General features: G+C 43.8%; 1 protein-coding gene across 3 annotated transcripts in view; it reads right to left on the bottom strand.

The window, feature by feature from the left end:
- LOC138626612 (collagen alpha-1(XX) chain) overlaps window positions 1-14,479 on the bottom strand; it is a 33,753-nt gene that overhangs the window by 2,487 nt on the left and 16,787 nt on the right. For all 3 annotated transcript variants that reach the window (XM_069708358.1, XM_069708359.1, XM_069708360.1), the window contains 26 exons: window positions 13,546-13,691; window positions 11,063-11,192; window positions 10,811-10,950; window positions 9,974-10,100; window positions 9,674-9,813; window positions 9,463-9,595; window positions 8,014-8,159; window positions 7,800-7,929; window positions 7,558-7,674; window positions 7,301-7,447; window positions 6,992-7,048; window positions 6,210-6,248; window positions 5,792-5,930; window positions 5,532-5,674; window positions 5,326-5,435; window positions 3,687-3,845; window positions 3,509-3,586; window positions 2,360-2,446; window positions 2,203-2,256; window positions 1,807-1,902; window positions 1,646-1,699; window positions 1,504-1,557; window positions 1,356-1,409; window positions 360-431; window positions 231-266; window positions 50-116 (listed from right to left, as the gene is read on the bottom strand). In XM_069708358.1, the coding sequence (XP_069564459.1) occupies window positions 50-116; window positions 231-266; window positions 360-431; window positions 1,356-1,409; window positions 1,504-1,557; window positions 1,646-1,699; window positions 1,807-1,902; window positions 2,203-2,256; window positions 2,360-2,446; window positions 3,509-3,586; window positions 3,687-3,845; window positions 5,326-5,435; window positions 5,532-5,674; window positions 5,792-5,930; window positions 6,210-6,248; window positions 6,992-7,048; window positions 7,301-7,447; window positions 7,558-7,674; window positions 7,800-7,929; window positions 8,014-8,159; window positions 9,463-9,595; window positions 9,674-9,813; window positions 9,974-10,100; window positions 10,811-10,950; window positions 11,063-11,192; window positions 13,546-13,691 (2,655 nt within the window). The remainder of the gene's footprint in view (window positions 1-49; window positions 117-230; window positions 267-359; window positions 432-1,355; window positions 1,410-1,503; window positions 1,558-1,645; window positions 1,700-1,806; window positions 1,903-2,202; window positions 2,257-2,359; window positions 2,447-3,508; window positions 3,587-3,686; window positions 3,846-5,325; window positions 5,436-5,531; window positions 5,675-5,791; window positions 5,931-6,209; window positions 6,249-6,991; window positions 7,049-7,300; window positions 7,448-7,557; window positions 7,675-7,799; window positions 7,930-8,013; window positions 8,160-9,462; window positions 9,596-9,673; window positions 9,814-9,973; window positions 10,101-10,810; window positions 10,951-11,062; window positions 11,193-13,545; window positions 13,692-14,479) is intronic.

Here is a 14,479-nt window from a genome sequence, read left to right as displayed (position 1 = left end):
GTCATAGAAGTCCTGGTGTTTTTTACAGACTTGTGAATGGAGTTCTTACTGTGGACGAGCTGCCCACAGGCCTCCGACACCAGCTGGTAGATCATGGCCATAGACTGAGGTTCCCCCTGTCAAACAGCAGCACATTCACCAACTACAGCTCCACTCAAAATCAATGTAGGATTTTGAAATTAGACATTAAGAGGTGCAGTGAGACAAAACAATCATAAAGCTCGAAGCACCTTTTCTCCTCGCTCCCCTTTATTCCCCGGCAGACCCTGTAAAAAAACAACAACATCAGAGCGTAAAGATAATTAACTAAAAGTGAGGACAGACAGGACTTATGCTGCTTTTTGTCCCTGCGGTCTTACCGTAGGTCCAGCCGGTCCTGAGGGGCCCCTCTCCCCCAGCGGTCCCGGGTATCCCGGCATTCCTTGGAAACCCTGTACGATAAAGAGATGACTGGTGATGGAGGTCACAGACACTGATACCTAACAGTGTCATCTCATTTGATTAATAATAAAGACCTCTCACCGAGGCCATGATGTAAAAATTCATGTCTTTTTATGACTTTCCATAATTAGGTCAAAACACATTAAAGTGAGTGAATCTACAGAAACTACATTTCTGCATCTTACTTCAGAAATCCAAACGAGGCGCTGTGGCCAGCAGGTGGTGCTAGAGGGACGTTCATGAAAGGGTTCATCCTCCATCAATTTAAAATGCATCATTCAATTAGATTCGGTTTTTAAAAAAATAAAACATTTATAATTCTTCTTTTTTTCAGTAGGACTCAAATCAACAGCTAAAACTTTTATTTTCGGAGCGACTGTCTGATTTTAATTTTTTTTATTTTATTTAAAATTTTTATTTGGAACAGAATTTAAACACTATCTTTTAAAACCTTGAAAGACGTTCCCATTTTAACAAGGGTGAAAAGGGAAAACAAAAAAGCAAAACAACGTGAAAGTGCACACTGTAAATAATACATATGACATTTTTTTTTTAAATAAATAGATGAGAAAATAGATACATAGATGATGGACAGATAGATATATACTTTATTAATCCCTCATCGGAAAATTTTTATGTTAAAAAGATGTTAAAATTTTTTAAAATGTTAAAAAAAATTGAAATATGAACATTGAACAGAGGAGCAGCTAAAAGAACCATCAAGTCTTCAAACAAAAGTGAGTTTCTCCATCACAAAAATATCGTTAATCACAATGAGGGAATTTCTGTCTCATCCCTTTTTTTAAAAATTCTGTGTCTGGGACCAAACTGCTGTTTGAGGGTAACTTCTGACCCAAAGAAGGCACCAATGTAAAACATGTTTCCAGACGGATAAAGAGGAGGTTCAGTCTTACTCTGGGTCCGGTGAGGCCCGGTGGACCGATGTTCCCCTCGAGGCCCCTGATGCCCTGTGAAGCACATCACAGAGAGATGAGGACAGATCCAGAACCTCAGCCGGATGAAGAGCTGTTAACGTTCACTGTCGTGGGTCGAACAGCTCACCTTGGGTCCTGGGATCCCCTCCCCCCCCTTCGGACCTGGAGGTCCCGGTGAACCCTGCAGGTGGACAGAAGAAGATGATTGGACGGAGCAGTTAGAGGCAGATGGATCAGTGTGCGACTCCACTTTTTCACTTTAAGCGGACCTGAACTCCGGGTCGTCCGGGCTCTCCCTTTTCTCCTCTCGCTCCTGGAGGACCCTAACGGGTAAAATATCAAAAAAGAAAACAATTAGATTCCTAAATTATAGACATCGGTCCAGTTGCTGCCCGACAGGTACGAGTTAAAGGCGACGAAGGTCACCCACCACTTTGCCCTGCATCGTGATGCCTCGGGGTCCCGCGCCGCCCACAGAGCCGAGGCCTCCCTCAAATCCAGCCTTTCCTGGAGGACCCACCTCCCCCTGAAAACATCCACAGAAGGGTATCAGCTCCTTCAAAATAAAACACGCACTGTGACGTGTAAATTAAAAAGACCTGGTGGATGATGATCCTGCACAACTTTAAAAAACTGCATTCTGCTCATTTCAGAGCAGCAGATTTCAACACCTACACTTCTATAAGAAAAAAAAAAGATGAGGTCAACGTAAAATAATCTCTTGTCTCGCACATTTCAGGAACTTCCCAACACATCCTAATTCTTCTGATATCAAACATGACATAAAACCCCGACAGATAGACAACAAGATCGAAATCCTTTTCACCTTGTGACCTTGCTCTCCCTTCTCTCCTTTCTCACCACGAGGACCCGGCTTCCCCTGAGAAAGAAGAAAGAGAAATGAATCTTCATGTGTTATCAACCAACCGAATCACATAAAACATGACTCGTCAAGTTCTCCGGGCCCGTGTGAAGTGACGTACGTTCGGTCCGGGGGAACCGGGAGCCCCGGGGATGTCGGAGGAACAGGTGCAGGTGTAGGCGGGGGCGGGGCAGCTTTCCTCGTCTCTCTGAGGACGACACACACGTTAACAATAAAGACAGGAAGTCAGCCTTTAAAAAATTAAACCTCTTTTAAGAAAATTTGTAAAAAACTAACGGCAGCAATATGACTTTGTGAAATGCAAGAAATGTAATGTAATGTTTCAGATAGTAGTCATTCTCACATCGTTTGACCATACCATAATAACCTGTCGTTCCAGGATTTCAATGAGGTTTTTTTGTGATTGTTTTGATCAAAACTGTTTGATTTTGCAGCAGATTTTCAAAAAAAATTGCGAAGAAATTTGTGGATTTTTAAGTGAGTTTTTTTGTGTAAAATTGCGGCAATTAGAAAAAACTTGCAAGTTGAGAATCTTTTTTTTTTTTTTTTTTTTTTTTTTTTAGCAAGACCTGATAAACAATGATATGTAATCAGTTCCTTTGATAATCATCATGCTGCACATCACATAAGTATTTAATTTCTAATCTTTTTTTATTTATGTATTGAACTCCTAAAAGTTCCTAAAAGCTCCTAAAAGTTCCTCAAAGGTCCTAGAAGCTGCGTATGTTTCCAGAACAGAGCGTCTGTGACTGGAATATAGAAACAAGGACTACATCAGCCTTTCAAAATAAGAGCTTTAGATGCTGTTTAATTCATGTTCATTCAACACATAGACCTGCTGGATGAAACAAACAAAGAGACGTCTCTGACAACTGGACGTGTGGACAAAACTCATTTAACATCCAGTAATATGGAATCACTTCCTTTGATCACAAACATTTAATCATCATTTTAATGTGAAGAACACATTTCCCACAAACCCTGTCACTTCCTGTTCTTTCTGACTGTGAATGAGGAGTTACTTGTGTTAATAAAGTGAGTTTTGTTTGAAAAGATGAACTTTATGTCGTTAATACTTTCAGCACAGATTCTGATGATGACTTTGTTTGGCGGTAAAATTGCAGGAATAAAAAAAAAAAATTGCAAGCTCCCGGAAATGTCGCGTAAATCACTTGAATTTGCATTAATTATTGCGATCCCGACTTCCTGGACGAACTGAATAATGAAGGTCGAATAAAGGTTAACTGACCACTCCAGGCAGGTCACAGCAGGTGTCCTCTGAAGCCCACGTGGTGTTACAGACGATCTCAAAGGACTGCAGCTGGAACTGGAAACCGTGAAGAACATATAAACGGGTTCAGGAAGTGACCCACGGTTTTTTTAATTTTCTTTTTCTGGTAATGAAATCCAAGAAGAATAAAAAGTACCGGGGCCGATCCACTGTTGGGTCCACGGGTCTTCACCAGCTTCCCCAGCATCTCGAACCCATCGGTCGGCAGGTTGCCTAGGGGACGGGCCGGCCTCTCGCCCACACGCTGGCAGTCCACAGACAGGGACACGCCCACCTGGCTGACAGACAGGTGAACCTGCCAATAGGAGACAAGAGGATAGAAGAATGACATGAAATCCCAGTCTATCATATTTTATTCTATTAAATTAATCCAAGAATAATCAGACGGAGGCTTTCAAAGTCAGACAGTTTGAGCCTCAGTGGGTTCTTTTTTTCTGTGATTTCTTTGCAGATTTATTCATGATGCACATCGGGAATAATGATATCCTCAGAAAAAGGAAATTATGATGATCATGGCTGTAACTCATAGAAGAAGAAGTCGGAATTGATGCAGATGACATCTCGGCAGTAAGAGTCTTTAAAAGTTTTCATCAGGTTTTCATCTCACATCCATAAAAAAAACCAAAGGCAGTATGATTGTCAGTGTTTGTGACCTTTAACTGACAGAATGTTTGTCAAATGCTTTCATCTTCTCCCATCTTTTAAATGTGTATTAAGAAAGAGGAGTTCGTATTTCATCATTTTTAAAAACAAGCAGAATCAGCGTCGTGTTTTTCTCTATACTTCATAATTTTTACACTGATTCATCCAACAAAATGCTCAGCCTGTCTGTGAGCTGTAAGGGTTGTATCCATAGACTGTATATAAAAGTGGACGTAGAAAAATGAGGCCGATGCAGAAGTGTCTTAAGCTGCAATACCAGCGAGTGCCACTAGAGGTCGGCTCCAAAAAGCTTCCGGCTCCATAGACTCCCATTCAACTTCTCTCATCAAATAGACAGGCCTGTGGTGCAGTCAGGTTACAGCTATCGGTGGGCGGGACGTAGTATCGTCAGGTTTCCGATCAGATCGGTCAGATCCACCTCTGGCTCCTCCCCCAGCTCGTCCAAATATGGTCACTTCCTGCTCCAAACTGCTCCGAACTACCAAGATGGTGACGGACAGAATCTGAACTGGAGGATTCATAACGTTCACAAACCAACGATGACATCACTGCTGGTTGTTGATTGGTTACAACGTGTGAACGAGGTCGTGAATACCACAAGAGGGCAGCGTTCATATGGACGTGCTGAATACAACCAGCCTGGTGTTGCATCCTACTGGGCATAAAACCTCGGCTTCATTTTGAAGCTATTGGAGCAGCTGTGACACCATATAATGTATGCTGTGTGCCAAAATTCGACCACCGCCGCTCCGAACTAGCAAAGATGGTGACGGACAGAATCTGAACTGGAGGCTTCATAACGTTCACAAACCAACGATCACATCACTGATGGTTGATGACATCACTGATGGTTGATGACATCACTGAGGGTTGATGACATCACTGAGGGTTGCCGCTTGTTTGTATCACATTGACGTCAACGTGATACAAACAAGCGGCAAACCTCGTAACACTCGTGTTACTGTGTCATGATCAGAATCTGCATTTATCCTCAGCGACACCGACTGCTTCACTCCCTCATTAATACGTCTCATAGAACATAAAAAACACCACATGGAGATGTTAACATGGTTAAAAACCTGATTTTCATTGAAAGCGTGTTTTCGTCTCACCTTGTGAAAGCTGCCGTAGAAGAGCCGGCGGACCTCCGGCTGGTCGAAGGTGAGCTCCTGCACCTCTCCTCTGTAGTCCAGACTGAAGTAAAGCAGGTGTTTGGTGGCGGCTGCGGAAAAAAACAAACCCACAAAAAACAAGATCAGATGAGATAAAAAATGAGTGACGATGAAGTTGCTGAAAGAGATGCAGAAATCCTGCTCACGGTCAATCACCACTCCCATCTTGGGCTGGAAGTCGTTGTCGGTGAGCTGCCACAGAGCGAAGGGCTCCTTCGGCGAGTCCTGCAGCAGGCGGAAGGCCACGCTGATGGTGTGCTCTGGAGAGAAACCTGCAGGGTGGATAAACCTGCAAAAGGACAAGAGTCTGTTGTCAGAGTGTTTATTCAAATATATACAAAAATGTATTTACGTATAGATACAAGTGGTGAAGAGGAGGCTCATTAAGCATTAGTAAAAGTCTCACTTGGTGCTCTGTGTCAGCTGGACGTCCCGGTACAGCGTGTAGGTGGGGACGGTGTTGAAGACGAACGGCTCGGCCGCTACGCCCTCCACCGAGGAGTGAGCTCTCCGGGTCAGACCGAACGCCTCCATCATGTCAAAGCCTGAGACAGCACACGCATGACGGATGAACACAGCACACGCATGACGGATGAACACAGCACACGCATGACGGATGAACACAGCACACACATGACGGATGAACACAGCACACACATGACGGATGAACACAGCACACGCATGACGGATGAACACAGCACACACATGACGGATGAACACAGCACACGCATGACGGATGAACATAGCACACGCATGACGGAAGAAGACGGCACGAGGGGCAGCTTCTTTTATGAACTCCTAAAGTAAAGTGTTGCTCGTCTCACCTTTAACGATGCTGTTTCTGATGGTGACTTCAGGACAGACTGCAACACAAGAGGGCAGCGGTGACTCGTTAAAGTCACGGCAGACAAACCAGGAGTTAAAGGCATTTTTCTTTTATTTAGACAAAATAATATCACAAGTGTCTCTATGGGCTCCAGAAACATTAACACAAATCTGAACAATTGGCAAAGTATGATTCACAAAACTGTAGCCTGGGCAAAAGGACACAAAAACACATTATTACTTATTTTTCCCCTTTCATTGGGATTTTACTGCAAAACTAAGAGAGTATTCTGATTGCCTGATTCACATTCATGTGGGTTGAATCTATAAAACAAGCAGCTTCCATTTAGGGGAAAAAGAAATATCAAAATGGATCTGTTGGGAGTTGTTTTCTTCAAAACAAACAAACAAAAGAAGACAAAAAAATAAAAAGAGGGAAACTACAGATCAGGGAGAGGAGTTGTGTGTATGCGTGTATAGTCCATCTTTTACGAAATATCTCTTTTTGGAGTCTTAGTCGGATAAATTTCTCTTGACATTCAATACGATGTGGTTTATGAATCCACAGGACTGTTTAGCAGCTGATGATATTTCAGAGTCGTGGTCGGGGCCACAGATTGTAACCTGCACAAACCTCAGTCAGGTAAAAAGTCAAGCATCCTCCCTCATGCCCATCAAACTGCCTACCGTATTTAACATTTCTGCTCAACCTGTGATAAAACGACATCATAAGAAAAATTATAGTAATTTCTGTCTACACGTGTGCCAAATGAAAAGTCACCTTCGTTGTGGATGGGGTAGAGCCGGGGATGGATGGGAATCCTGGCTGGAGCTGTGGCTGTAGAAGAAACAATCAGGACAAACTAACCGCCAGAAAAAATATTTTAAAGTTTTATTGTTCAAACATAATGAACTGTCTGCATTTTTCTTCAGAAACTGTTACTGCTACAGTTATTGAAAGATTTGAAGACATTTATTTCCCTGACTAAATGTGTGAATTATTTATTTAATGAAGAAATTAATAAAAATCAGGTCAAAATCAGCTTCTGTTGTCTAACATACAGTGTGTGTTACTGAGATGACATCACACCTGTAGGATGGAGGATAGACACGGCGGCGCCCTCTGCTGACCCCAGGAGGGAGTGCACGCTGATGCGATACAGAGTCTCCGCTTCCAGGTGGAGGAAACAATGACTGCTGCTGGACTCATCCACAACTTCCTGCTGGGTTTGCTTGTCTGTGCACAAACACACAGGACGCACATACGTGCAGAGATGACGGGTACATCAGCGCGGCTTCTGATTCAACTGAAAACTGTCGGTTTGTACACGCGTGACCACAGATTACCTTCAACGGACTGGACGATGATACGATACCCGTCGACGGCGGACACGGGTCTCCACGACACGCAGATGCTGGAGTGGTCGGACCGGACCACGCTCACGCTGCTCACCCTCAGACTGGCTGGAGAGGCGACACACAGGTCAAACACAGGGCCAGGAAAGGCAAAGAGGCACATCTAAATGGAGGTGAACAGAAAACGCCAGGTAAGCACGTTTACATCAAAGCAAATGCAGAGAAGTACTCACTGGTTTTGCCCTGAGCTGATCCGCTGCCTCCTTCTCTGTTGCGGTACTCGGCGGTGACCAGGATGCTGTAACGTGTATCTGGCTGTAACGACTCGAGCTCCACCTGCCTCTCACCACCGGGCACCAACACCTGGAGACGACAAACGGACCGTTCAGAGTCACGTCCACCTGGATGGAGGGGAAGCTGACGAGGTGATGACTGCGGCCCACTCACGGTGCTGTCCTGGGTCTCAGCTCCGGTCAGTGCGGTGTAGGACACGCGGTACTGGAGGACGTGAGCGTTAGGAGGAACCCAGCTGACCACCAGGCCGACCGCGGTCTCTTCAGAAACCGTCACACTGGACGGGCCTCCACCTGCCACTGAAAACAGCACAACACAAAACATACAGGGAATATTTCCTTTATGTTAAATCTTTATTGTCCCACAAGAGGTAATCATGTTTCCAGCAAGGACGAATAAAAAACATGAACACAATAAAAACACAATTATACAAAACGAGACACAATGCAACAAAAGGAATATGGATACAACACGAGGGAGGATCAATAAGTACCGCGACTGCTCCTGATGCGGTCAAACTATGTGCAGCACCGTAACGTGCACGGAGCAGAAAGGAGGTAAAACCCTAAAGAGGAAGTGGTACAAATTTCATCGCTTGATGCAAATCAGCACCTGAGTTATGCACGTTTCTGTGAGCGCTGGTTTCTCAACGACCATCAAATTCTGGGTCAAACTCTGCATATCGGCAACGGAGAAACTTAAAAGTGCTTCAGAAAGTCTACGGCGATGAAGCGACGGGCCGGGCGAGGTGTTTGGAGTGACGTCACGTTTCAAGAGGGGGCGGAGCTTCACTGTCAGAGACCGAAGAAGGCGCGTCAGGTCAGGAGACACCAGCTGGGTTTCCTTTGTGTCACCGTGAATTCGTCCCCCAGAGTCAGACTGTCAACACGAGTTCCACCGGGACTTTCGAAGGTAAACATTCACTGCAAATGACCTAAACTGTGGCGCCATGGCAACAGGGTTCTCCACCACTCACAGCGCATCTAAAATCACAAGTTTCTCACCCACAATAAAACAATCGTCTCTCCACACCAGTTGTACTCACCGGATTTGTCTCCCTGCTGCTTCTTTCTGTTAATTTGTCACAAACTTTTTTTTTCTCTGCTCAAGTTTCAGATGCGTAATAAAATGGCGGCTGCTCCCGGACCGGCTGCTGATTTTGATCTTTCATGGTTAAACCTTCCTGCGGTTCTGTGCACGTCACGCTGCTGCACACAGCTCGCGACCAACAGGAGCCGTGTCGGAAATGACTGTGCAGGGAACCCCAGGGAATATGTTTATGGTACATTAAATACGGCATCATTTAAAACCATGAGACCTCTAAAGAATGTGAGATTTTGTGCGTCTTTCTTCTGCATTGCCATCAAAGCTACTTTCCAGTTTCCACTTCTTCCTCTTAAATACTGATCTGTGACGTCTGTAAATTTAGGAACGTCCCAATCCTTGTTCTGACTCCTGGTTATTGTAGAAAATGACAAGTGCCGGGAGTAAATGTGGACGGTTGCAATGAGCAGCACACTGCAGTGTCCCGGACAGGACCGGGACAGAAATGACTCCAATGGTGCCGAGAGCATTTTATTTCTAAGTGTGTGTGTGACTCACAGGTGCTGTATCGTATGGCCACAGCTTCACTCTGAGCTCCATCTCCATAAAGAGCAGACAGAGAGATCTGGTACTCCTTATCGTCCTGCACCCCCTCCAGGATCGCCCCTTCGCTGTCACCGCTCACCCTCAGCTGAAACACAAGGATCAATCAAACTCGATTCATTGTTACACATCATGCACTCAAACTATCCAACAAATCCTTCCCTACCTGACTCAGGTCTCCTCCGCTCAGAGAGATCCACTTGATGAGGTAAGAGACGACATCATCCGCCGCAGCCTCCCAGCGCACGGTGATGTCACTGCCCGAGAAGTTGGTCACTCTCAGGTCCGACGGAGACGGCACCTTCACTGGGAAACAAGGTACGCGTGTGAGGACAGAAATAAAGACACTTATACACTCTTTTTACGTTTATTGATGAGGTCTAATTGAACGGCGTTGTCAAATCAAACTCTTCCACTGATGCATCAAAGGCAGGTAAAGAAGTCTTAGCGTGTGCGTGTGTCTTACGTGTGGTGATGTTACTGGTGAGTGCTGCAGAAAGGCCTTGTGGGTAATGGGACTGGACTGAAACCAGGTATCTGGATAGAGAGGACAGGTTCTGCACCAGCACCAAGTTCAGCCCGGTTACCTCCACCTGCAACGATTTTTAAGATGAATGACTGTCGAACTGTCAAAGACAATCAGCGTTTCCATGAGGTTTCATTAGTGACATTATTCTACCAGTACAAACGTCAGTTTAAAAACATGGACGAGCACTTTTGTCTCTACAAAATCAATATGATCATCAGAAAGTAGTTCGCCTCAGATAACTGCAGTGGAGAGAAGCTTTCAGTTTATAGGCTCATTTTGATGCGTCACAATGGAAAAAGCAAAGGTTGAAATAATAAAATCAATAATTGCAAATTCCATTTAGCTGCTTTAGTTTCATGGTCTGGATGTTTTCCCTGCTGGCTAATAGCTATTCACTACTTACAGCAACGATATTGTTTCAATAATATTTTCATCTCTTTATACAGCTTTTAAGAGTCATACTCCATTTGACTATTCATAATAAACATTTTAAAGAATAAAAAGTTCAATCTGAAACTGGACACGCTTCATAAGAAGGTATGTCACATCCATTTGAAATGTTCAGTGGATCTTTGTACAGCTTTATTTTGAAGTTTAAACCAAAAAGGCTTTTATTTTGTGATTAAAAAAACTCTTTTCTTGGTTGAAATTGTCTGAAATATTTCAACCCAAAGCATTTTGTGAAAATGCTTTGAAAAAGGATAAAACATAACTGTAAGAGTCAGTGAAATAAATGATAAATTATTATTGAGGCCGGTGTGTTCGGGACGTCACCTGCTTGACGTCGCTGCCGTGGTTGGTGCTGTAAGTGATCCTGTGGCCGGTGACGTCCACGGCGCCGGGCACCCAGCTCACCCTCAGCACACTGTGGGTGACCATCGGGAACTGAACGCTCACCGGTGGTGGGAGATCGACTGTAGGGAGGCACGGTGAAATAAGATGAAGGACAAGTCAAGAGAAATGATGATGAGTCCAAATTTGAAGGAAATATGAAGGAGTTGTGAGAAGGTTTGAGGAAGATCTTACATGTGGTGGCCACAGCAGTGACGGGGTCGCTGGGATCTTCATCATAGAGGGCGTACAGAGTGACGGAGTAGTCCGTGGCCGGCAGTAAACCGGCCAGCTCCGCCACCGTCTGCTCCGCACCGAACTTCTCCTGCACAGACGCACAAACAAACGGCAAACGTGGAGTTGGAGGCTCGTTGATGTGATCATGGAAATAAACAGCCTTCCAAAATGTTATTGATGACAGTTATAAAGTTCAGAAATGTACTATTTCTTTACAGTGCATCCAGAAAGTATTCACAGTGCTTCACTTTTTCCACATTTTGTTATGTTACAGCCTTATTCCAAAATGGATTAAATTCATTTTTTCACTCAAAATTCTACACACAATACCCCATAATGACAAGGTGAAATAAAAAAAAATTTGAAATTTTTGCAAATCTATTAAAAATAAAAAACAAAACAAAAATCACATGTACATAAGTATTCACAGCCTTTGCCATTACACTCAAAACTGAGCTCAGGTGCATCCTGTTTCCACTGATCATTCTTGAGATGTTTCTACAACTTGATTGGAGTCCACCTGGTAAATTCAGTTGATTGGACATGATTTGGAAAGACACACACCGTCTACATAAGGTCCCACAGTTGACAGTGCATGTCAGAGCACAAACCAAGACATGAAGTCCAAAGAATTGTCTGTAGACCTCCGAGACAGGATTGTATCGAGGCACAGATCTGGGGAAGGGTACAGAAAAATTTCTGCAGCATTGAAGGTCCCAATGAGCACAGTGGCCTCCATCATCTGTAAATAGAAGAAGTTTGGAACCACCAGGACTCTTCCTAGAGTCGGCCGCCCGGCCAAACTGAGCGATCGGGGGAGAAGGGCCTTCATCAGGGAGATGACCAAGAACCCGATGGTCACTCTGACAGAGCTCCAACGTTGCTCTGTGAAGAGAGGAGAACCTTCCAGAAGGACAACCATCTCTGCAGCACTCCACCAAGCAGGCCTGTATGGTAGAGTGACCAGACGGAAGACACTCCTCAGTAAAAGGCTCATGACAGCCCACCTGGAGTTTACCAAAAGTCACCTGAAGGACTGTCAGACCATGAGAAACTAAATTCTCTGGTCTGATGAAACAAAGATTGAACTCTTTGGCCTGAATGCCAAGCATCATGTTTGGAGGAAACCAGGCACCGCTCATCACCTGGCCAACACCATCTCTACGGTGAAGCACGGTGGTGGCAGCATCATGCTGTGGGGATGTTTTTCAGCAGCAGGAACTGGGAGACTAGTCAGGATGGAGGGAAAGATGAATGCAGCAATGTACAGAGACATCCTTGATGAAAACCTTCTCCAGAGCGCTCTGGACCTCAGACTGGGGCGAATGTTCATCTTCCAACAGGACAACGACCCAAAGCACACAGCCAAGATAACAAAGGAGTGGCTTCGGGACAACTCTGTGAATGTCTTTGAGAGGCCCAGGCAGAGCCCAGACTTGAACCCGATTGAACATCTCTGGAGAGATCTGAAGATGTCTGAGCACCAACGCTCCCCATCCAACCTGATGGAGCTTGAGAGGTCCTGCAAAGAAGAATGGGAGAAACTGCCCAAGAATAGGAGCCAAGCTTATAGCATCATACTCAAAAAAACTTGAGGCTGTAATTTCTGCCAAAGGTGCTTCAACAAAGTATTGAGCAAAGGCTGTGAATACTTATGTACATGTTATATTTTCGTTCTTTATTTTTAATAGATTTGCAAAAATTTTAAACAAACTATTTTCACTTTGTCATTATGGGATATTGTGTGTAGAATTTTGAGGAAAAAAATGAATTTAATCCATTTTGGAATAAATCTGTAACATAACAAAATGTGTAAAAAGTGAAGCGCTGTGAATACTTTCCGGATGCACTATATGTATTTATTAAAAATAGACACACACACACACACACACACACACACAAAGGTCGATTGAAAAGTTCAGAGGCTGCTTGAGTGTGCAGCACCGTGACGTGCTGAAAACACAGGGAGGCTATAACTTCCATAAATAAGCATGAGTAGGTTTCATTGCATTATAGGTGTGAACCACTCATCCCTTGTTTTATTCAGGACAGTCTGGACTATCCAAGTATTTCATTATTTGATAATCCTTACAGATGTTTTTATATTAGCCTCTATATCAAGGGGAAAAAAAGTTTCATCATTTGAAATCTTTATGTTTTAACTGTTTGTTAAATATGCGATACGTTGTGAAGTGATCACGACTTTGGGAATTATTCAATCGAGAGAATCGGGTGTTGAGATGGACGCAGAGCTTCATAACGACGGATAAATTCGATGTAAATTTAAAGTTGATTTTCTCCGCAGCGCTTTGTCACACAGACGAGGCCCTGACATTGTTAGAAAGCTCAAATTGTGCCGTCTCATTCATCTCTGTGTGATGAATACTTGCTTCACAGTTAGATAAAGAAGAAGGGGGTGGACAGATGGACCCAGCTCTCACCTCCTTGGCGTCGTCAGGCTCCCCGTGGCTGAGTGCCGAGTACAGGATCATGTACTGTGTTGCACCGGTCGCTGCATCCCAACTCACTCGCAGCGAGCTGTAAGAGGAAGGAGTCACCTCCAGGTCTGCAGGCATGGCCAGGGGCACTGAGGGAGGAAGGAAAGGAGATGACAGAATCAGGAGGGAAAAGAAACACAAGGAGTGGTTTCAAGTATAGAAAACATGGTTTTACAAACAAGCCTGTAAAGTAGGGACAGTTAATGTTGATGTATGTTACACTCCTTGTGTCCTCTGTTTGCTGCAGTGATAAGAACAGTGACTGCAGCCCACTATTTTTTGACAACTTATACAATCATATTCACAAATTTTCCAGCCGTTTTCTTGTTTTTTTTCCTCTATTTTTTACAGCCGTATCTAAAGGGTTTATATACAGTTGTATAATTTAACAAAATGAAAAGAAAAGAAAATTTAAAAAAAACTCCCTCCACCTTAAAATATTAATACTTGGAATAAAACAAAGGTAAAACTTCGTAAAAGTTGAAAAATAAAAATCCAAAAGTGAAAAAGCTTGGGAAAGAAAGGGTCAGGGCAAAAAAAAAAAAAATCTCATACAACTACAAATTTGGTCAAACGTTTTGTGAAAAGCTGCTGCAAAATTCAGTATTTTTGATCGCAAAAATCTCCTGCAGAGACTGATTTACTATCGGCCCTTTTATTTGAGAGGCTGAATTCACAATGTAAAACGGACGCTCAGGTCAACACCCTCAAAAGGAGAATGAAAGAAGTTAGAGAATGTAGCAAGTAGACTTATGTGAAACAGCTTCTTACTAATTTACATATTTTACCCACAAGCCCTTCTTTGTGATACACTTTTTACCCAACAGGACGATTGTATTGTTTATCATATCAGTGGATATTTTGATCAACATGCGCC

Source organism: Brachyistius frenatus, unplaced genomic scaffold, assembly GCF_029030835.1.
Source record: "Brachyistius frenatus isolate BFR_SWC_R1_liver_20210118 unplaced genomic scaffold, ASM2903083v1 Contig_75, whole genome shotgun sequence".
Classification (NCBI taxonomy): domain Eukaryota; kingdom Metazoa; phylum Chordata; class Actinopteri; family Embiotocidae; genus Brachyistius; species Brachyistius frenatus.
Note: the sequence above shows the minus strand (reverse complement) of the source record. Positions and strands in the feature narration are given on the sequence as shown.